The sequence below is a fragment of the Nicotiana attenuata genome, chromosome 7, assembly GCF_001879085.1.
Source record: "Nicotiana attenuata strain UT chromosome 7, NIATTr2, whole genome shotgun sequence".
Taxonomy (NCBI): domain Eukaryota; kingdom Viridiplantae; phylum Streptophyta; class Magnoliopsida; order Solanales; family Solanaceae; genus Nicotiana; species Nicotiana attenuata.
In genome coordinates, this window is record NC_031995.1 from 2,225,476 (window position 1) to 2,232,970 (window position 7,495).

At 41.3% G+C, this 7,495-nt stretch overlaps 1 protein-coding gene across 1 annotated transcript; it reads right to left on the reverse strand.

Moving 5' to 3' along the window:
* Window positions 4,865-5,909, reverse strand: LOC109229775. The gene is made up of 2 exons (XM_019395329.1): window positions 5,485-5,909; window positions 4,865-5,366 (listed from the first exon to the last, which is right to left on the reverse strand). The coding sequence occupies exons 1-2, from the start codon at window positions 5,907-5,909 to the stop codon at window positions 4,865-4,867; spliced, it is 927 nt and encodes a 308-aa protein (XP_019250874.1).

Below are 7,495 nucleotides of genomic sequence, written 5' to 3' on the forward strand. Positions count from 1 at the left end.
CGGACGGTCAGTCAGAGCGGACTATTCAGATATTGGAGGACATGCTCCGAGCTTGTGTTATTCACTTTGGAGGTTCATGGGATCAGTTCTTGCCTTTAGCAGAGTTTGCCTACAACAACGGCTATCAGTCGAGTATCCAGATGGCTCCTTATGAGGCTTTATATGGTAGACGGTGTCGATCTCCGGTTGGATTGTTTGAGCCGGGAGAGGCTCGGTTGTTGGGTACGGATTTGGTTCAGGAGGCCTTGGACAAGGTCAGGATCATTCAGGATAGGCTTCGTACAGCTCAGTCCAAGCAGAAGAGCTACACAGATCGTAAGGTTCGAGATGTAGCTTTCATGGTTGGTGAGCGGGTATTGCTTCGAGTGTCGCCTATGAAAGGCGTGATGAGATTTGGGAAGAAGGGCAAGCTAAGCCTTAGGTTCATTGGTCCATTTGAGATTCTTGATCGAGTGGGAGAGGTGGCTTATAGACTTGCATTGCCGCCTAGCTTATCAACCGTACACCCAGTTTTTCATGTGTCCATGCTTCGGAGGTATCACCGCGATCCAGCCCACATGTTAGATTTCAGCACTGTCCAGTTGGACAAGGACTTATCTTATGAGGAGGAGCCGGTAGTTATTCTAGACCGGCAGGTTCGTCAGTTGAGGTCCAAGAGTTTTCCTTCTGTTCGTGTTCAGTGGAGAGGTCAGCCCCCTGAGGAATCGACCTGGGAGTCCGAGTCCGATATGCGAAGCCGTTATCCCCACTATTCCCCGACTCAGGTACTTCTTTCTTTTGTCCGTTCGAGGACGAACGGTTGTTTTAGAGGTGGAGAATGCGACGACCCAAAGGGTCATCACCTGTTTTTTTACTCATTCTGTGCTCCCGAGGCCTTGAAAACCTCATTTTTAGTCACCTAGATTTACGTGCGCAGTCCGGGCGCATAGCCGGAAAGCCTAAATGTGAAATTCTGTGATAAATGCTAAAACTTGGTATTAAAATGAATAAGTTTGGCTTTGGTCAACATTTTGGTTAAACGAACCCGGACCGGTGATTTGACGGTCCTGGAGGGTCCGCAGGAAAATATGGGACCTGGGCGTATGCCCGGAATCGAATTCCGAGGTCCCAAGCACGAGAAATGAATTTTTGAGAAAAATTGTTTTTCTGAAATTACTAAGGAAAATTGAAATGAAAATTGGTTAGAAAGTGTTGGTATCGGGACCGTATTTTCGTTCTGGCACCCGGTACAGGTCTTATATGTGGTTTAAGATATTTCTGTGAAGTTTGATTGAAATCGGACATCGTTTGACGTGTTTCGGACTTAAAACTCTAAATTGGAAAGTTTATGAAGTTTGAAGAAAAACTAGTGATTTTGAGGCTTGATTCATTGTTTTTGATGTTATTTTGGCGATTTGATCGCACGATTAAGTTCGTAGGATGTTGTTGACATAGTGTATGTGTTTGGTTAGGAGCCCCGGGGGCTCGGGTGTGTTTCGGAGGTGTTTCAGAGTGATTTGGGACTTAGGAAAGTTGCAGAAATTCCTCAGCTGTTGCAGACCCAGTTCCTTCTTTGCGTTCGCGACGCCTCCTTCGCGTTCGCGAAGCTCTGACTTTTCCCTTCATCGCGTTCGCGCTCCTGACTCGCGTTCGCGTAGAGTCATTTGACTCTGAAGACTTAGCCTTCATTTTCCTCATCACGTTCGCATTGATACTCTCGCGTTCGCGTAGTTTCTAGGGCCCTTCATCGCGTTCGCGTAAGGGTCCACGCGTTCGCGTAGACCAAGTACTGGACCCCCCCCCCCCCAATTTTTTCTTTTCGCGTTCGCACTCCTCCCATCGCGAACGCGATGGTCTAATAAGTTACCGTTCGCGAACGCAATCCCCTTTCCGCGAACGCGAAGGGCAATTTTTGCCCAGTTATATTTTAATTTCCAGAATCAGTGTATTGCGGGATTTTCATAAAAACACACGAGCTCCTTCTTCTCCAAGGTCTTTAGGCGTCCATTGAAGCTCCCTTTCACCAAAACTTCTTGGGTTAGTAAATCTTAACTCGTTTTCTTCATTTTCCATCAATATTTATTGAATTCCTAAGCCTAAAACATGTAATTTAGGGTAGAAATTGGGGGAAATGGGTAGAGTTAGGGCTTTTTGGATTTTCTTGATTTAGACCTCGTTTTGGGGTCGAATTTGAAAACAAATTATATATTCGGGATCGTGGGTGAATGGGGGATATGTGTTTGGCCGAACCTCGTGTTTTGACCAAGCGTGCCCGGGGTTTTGGGATTTTGGAAAGAAAGCTTGGAAATCTATAATTAGGCATTGGGTTTGATTTGTTTAGCATATATTGATACTATGAAGTCATTAATGTATAGATTTGATTGAGTTGGAGCCGAATTCGAGAGGGAAAGCGGTTGTTGTGGATTGATTTGGCCGTGGAAGTTGAGGTAAGTGTTTGGTCTAACCTTAGCTTGAGGGAATATGAGTTGAGTCTTATTTGATACTTGTTAATTGTCGAGTACGATGTATAGGCATGGTGATGAGTATCTATACATTGGTGTCTAGCATGACCGTGAGTCCTTATATTGCGAATATCCTGGCTTTGTTATAGCTTCCATACTTAATTGATGATTTCTATATGTTGTAAAGAGTATGTGAAAGGAAATTGTGATCGTTGAACTTCGTGGAGCGTTGGTTCGAGTTGAAATACAAATTGTGAAGGTATATGAGATATTTAAATCCTTGGAGCGTTGGCTCAAGTGACAATGTGAACTATGAGATGAAAGTGAAAGAAAGAGAAAGAGTTATTGGTTTATTCTCTTGCCGGGACGTTTTGTTGTTTTGTTGATTTTCTCCCTTGCCGGGACATGGAAAATTATTGATATTGTTTCCTTGCCGGGATTTAATTGTTTAATTGCATTCCCTTGCCGGGATTTCTATCACTATTTGTTTACTTTCTTGCCCCTTGATTGTGATTGTTGTTTGGGTGAGGAAGAGTGATAAAGCACGAAGGGTGATGCCGTGCGTTGTATGATATTTGTGGATCGGGTTGCGCACCGCAATAGTGTTAAATGATATGGATCGGGTTGCACGCCGCAACAATGATATTTGTAGATCGGCTTGCATGCCGCAACAATGCTAAATGATATGGATCGGGTTGCACGCCACAACAGTGTTGTTATATATTGGGATGGGGTTGCACGCCGCAACAATTATTTGATACAAGTGTGTTTATTTTGGATATTAGTTTCTTTGTTCGCCGTAAATTCTAAGCTGCCCTTAGACTGTTATTTTGGATTTATTGTTAATATTGGTATACCCCGACAACATGTTTCCCCCTCCCATCTTTACTTGTTTATTCCTGTTTTGTTTTTCCGCTTTATATTTTATAATTGTATAGGTTTAATTGGTAGTCCGGTCCTAGCCTCGTCACTACTTCGCCGAGGTTAGGCTAGGCACTTGCCAGCACATGGGGTCGGTTGTGCTGATACTACACTTTGTGCTATTTTGCACAGATCCAGGTTTTGGACAGCAGCAGCAGTAGCATGGGAGCAGGCCTTCAGTCCAGCGAGACACCGAGGTAGCCTTGCAGGCGTCCGCAGGCCCGGCGTCTCCCCTATCTTTTACATTAGACTGTTATCTCATTGTATCCGAGACAAACAGATATATTTCTTTCAGACATTGTATTTAGTATTCTTAGATGTTCGTGAGTATTGTGACACCATTCTTGGGTAGAGGCTTATGTTGAATTTTCCGCATTTCTATTCAGTTTTCTATAATTTAGGACTTCCGCTTATTATTTAATTTCGTTGCTTTTATATTATTGCTGATAATTGCTAAAAGAGGTAAATTGGTTAATGGTAAAGTAATAAATGTGTGGCTTGCCTAGCTCCCAATAGTAGGCACCATCACGATCCCGAGGGTTGAAAATCCGGGTCGTGATAATTTGCCACCTTGGCTAAGCTTGTGCCATGTGGCAAATCCTAAAAAGACTCTTATCCACTTAATACCATAATTATCTCAACCATTAACCAATTATCCACATAATTCAGAACTATCTTAAATTATTTAAAATACTACCCACTTTTAACATGCCTTATACACCTTACTATCATGGTCATATGGTACTTTGTATGGCACTAGCCCATAAATACCGAGTATTTTAGCTCAGGCCATATTTTATCCCAACATGTCAAACTTCAACAAAATTCATTTTCTTCGATTTGTTTACCCTATCACCTTCACGAATTTACTCATCACTTGTTTGAAATAGCATAATGCTTAAAAATCTCAAAATAATCCAATCCCCGAACTTACATCGATTAATTTATGACGAAACTTTACCATACAAAAATGCGGGATGTAACATTCATAATGCACATTTAGCCTTATATGTTCTGCAATTTCCTCATTGAAGGTTTGATCTAGCAGCTGATTATCCCATGTTTCACCTTACCGTAGTTCTGCCACACCCTGAAGATCTTCATTGATTGGAAAGTCTTCAGGTAATACGTGATATAGTGCACCCAATCCAGTCCAATTTTCATGCCAAATATTAGTTGTTCCACTCTTCAATTCCTATAGGATCTCATGTTCTACTTCTTCCCTAGCATTCAACATTTGTCTCCAAACATGGGAGCCCCGTCTAAACTGCACCACCGTTGGTAGCTCCTTCTTGCAATACTTATTCCACATAAAATTAGACCACAAAGATTTTTTGGTCCTAAACCTCCAACATAGTTTAGCAAACAATGCCCTCGACACATTATGTAAGGACCTAAAGCCTAGGCCCCCTTCCTTTTTTGGAAGGCAAAGATTTTGCCATGAGGCCCAATGTCTGCTTCTCCCTTCTTCCTTTGTGCTCCAAAAGAACCTAGCAAAAATCTTATGAAGATGCTCCAGGACATTTTTTTTGTGGGTGCAGGACTGATAACATGTGGACTGGCATACTTCGCAACACACTAGAAATGAGTGTTGCGTTTCCTCCAAATGATAGCAGCTTTCCTTTCCATGAATGCAATTTAGCCTTTACTTTCTTTATAAGATCCTCATAATATTCCTTCCTCCTTCTCGTGTAGAAAATAGGACACCCTAGATATGTGAAGGGGAATTTACCTCTTGTAAATTCTGTAATAACTCCAACCGCCTGACATAATCCATTAGGAACCTTTGAATATGTGTAGTATGAACTCTTATCTTTGTTGATCATCTGACCTGATATCTTCTTATAGTTCCCCAACACTGCCATAATCTTGCTCAAGGATGGAGGATAAGTAGAAGCAAAGATTATAGTATCATCAGCATATGCCAAGTGGTTCAAAGGATCCGACCACTTAGGCATTCCAAATCCCACAAATGACCTGTCTTCAAATAACTTATTCAAAGACCTGGATAGTACCTCAATTGACAAAATGAACAATGCTGGTTATGGAGGATACCCTTGCTTGACACCACTTGTAGACTTAAAGAACTCTGAGGACTGCCCATTCACCAATACCCGAGTACCCGTTATTTGACACCAAGTTCACCGTGTTGATGAAGTGCTCAGAAAATCCCATCTTCCTTAGTACATGCAATAAGTACTTCCATGAGACCCTATGATAGGCCTTAGCCATATCAAGTTTGATCACCACATTAGCTAGCTTTCCCCTTAACCCTATGTCAGTGATAATTTCTTGAGTCAATAAGATGTTCTCAAATATACTCCTACCCTTCACAAATCCGGATTGATTAGGAGATATTAGGGAAGGCAAAAAAATATCCAATCTATCATGTAACACCCTAGACAAGACCTTGTTAATGAAGTTGCTTAATCTAATAGGTCTTAAGTCAGAGAAGGTCTCAACTCTAGGTTTCTTAGGCAGGAACACTAGGTTGGTGCGAGTGATGGATTTAGGAAATGCAGCTCCTCCATAGAAGTGTAGCACCATGTTGTCTATATCAGCACCAATAACATCCCAGGTTGTTTGATAAAACAGGCCAGTGACCACTAGCACTCTCCCCACTAAGATCAAAAACTATTGTCCTTACCTCTTCAATTGTTGGCAATCTGCTAAGTTCCAAATTCTATTCCATAGTGACCACCGATGTTACATTATTGAGCAAGGAAAAGTTAGATGTATCGCCTTGATTTGTGAACTATTTTTGATAGAAGTCAAGTGCAGCTATAGCCAATTGCTCCTAGTCTTCAATCCATACCCCACTTCCACTTTTGATCATCTTCAGTTGCAATTTCTTTCTTTTTCCATTGACATGATTGTGAAAGAAACTTGCATTCCTATCTCTTTCAGCAAACCAAGTCATCTCAGCTTTTTGCTTCCAATATTGTTCCTCAATACTCAAGTATTTCTTCAATTCAGATTGAGCCTTTTGAAGCACAATCATGTTCTCAATTGTAGGCTCTTTTTCAAACAACATCTCTTTCACCCTAGCAATGTCTTCCAAAATAGCCAACTGCTTGAAGATATCACCAAATGTTTCCCTACTCCATTTTGACAGTGCTGCCTTCACCCTCTTGAGCCTCTGCTTGAACATCAAAAAAGGATCCCCTATGAAATCAACTTCCCAATTCTGCCTCACCACATCTATAAATGTAGCATGTTTAGTCCAAAAGATCAAGAACCTGAAAGTCTTGACAAAAATGGTGGTCTGCTCCCCACATGTCATTAACAATGGTGCATGATCTGATCCAGTTCTGATTAGATGTTCAACTTCAATCTTTGGCAACATGCTGTGAAATGGCAAATTCAAAAAGATCCTATCCAATCTTTTACGCAGCATTGGATCTCCCATTCCACCATGTAAATGGACTTCCTTTGTATCCTTGCTCAAACAAACTACAAGAGTTTACACAAAATGCAAAATCCTCATATTCAGGCAGGTGTACTGGTAGTCTTCCTATTTTCTCATCTTCATGTAATATCATATTGAAATCTCCTCCTACCAACCATGGCAATTTCATATCACTTGCTAAGTAATACAAGTGATCCCACAATTCTAACCTCTCCATTGCTGAACATTTTGCATAAACAAATGTCATCATCATGTGCTGCCCCACGTCATGGTGAAGCACTCTCACAGTCACCTGTTTCTCGGTATCCTCCACTAATTCCCATTCCACCACTACATCAAAGAACAACCAAATATGCCCATTAATATTTTCATAAGCCGTCTCCGTATTCAACTTTCTTCTATATCTATCAATGAGTCTCTTCTTTTGAAAAGGCTCTATCAATGCAACTACACAAAAGTTATGCTCCCTATTCATGTTGATCACCCTAGGAAAGGCCTGATGTGTATTCACAGACCTTATGTTCATATTAATGTTTTGATTATCATTTAGATAGAGAAGCTGCCCTCCTGGGCATAATTCTTGAAGGTTGTTGTGATCATCCTCCATAGGATTTTGTCTCATTAATTCTTCATCAATTGGTGCCACATTGTGTGTAACTAAATCATGTAAATGTTGTAGTGGAGTCTTCAGCGGAACATTAAGATGTAACTGCATAATTTGATC

Bases quoted from the DNA above. Each gene is read 5' to 3' on its own strand.
- LOC109229775 (XM_019395329.1), bottom strand. From the start codon at position 5,909: ATGGTGCTACACTTCTATGGAGGAGCTGCATTTCCTAAATCCATCACT. The intron at 5,367-5,484 runs GTACTCGGGTAT...GGTACTATCCAG, and splicing joins AACTTGGTGTCAAATAACGG to GTCTTTGAATAAGTTATTTG.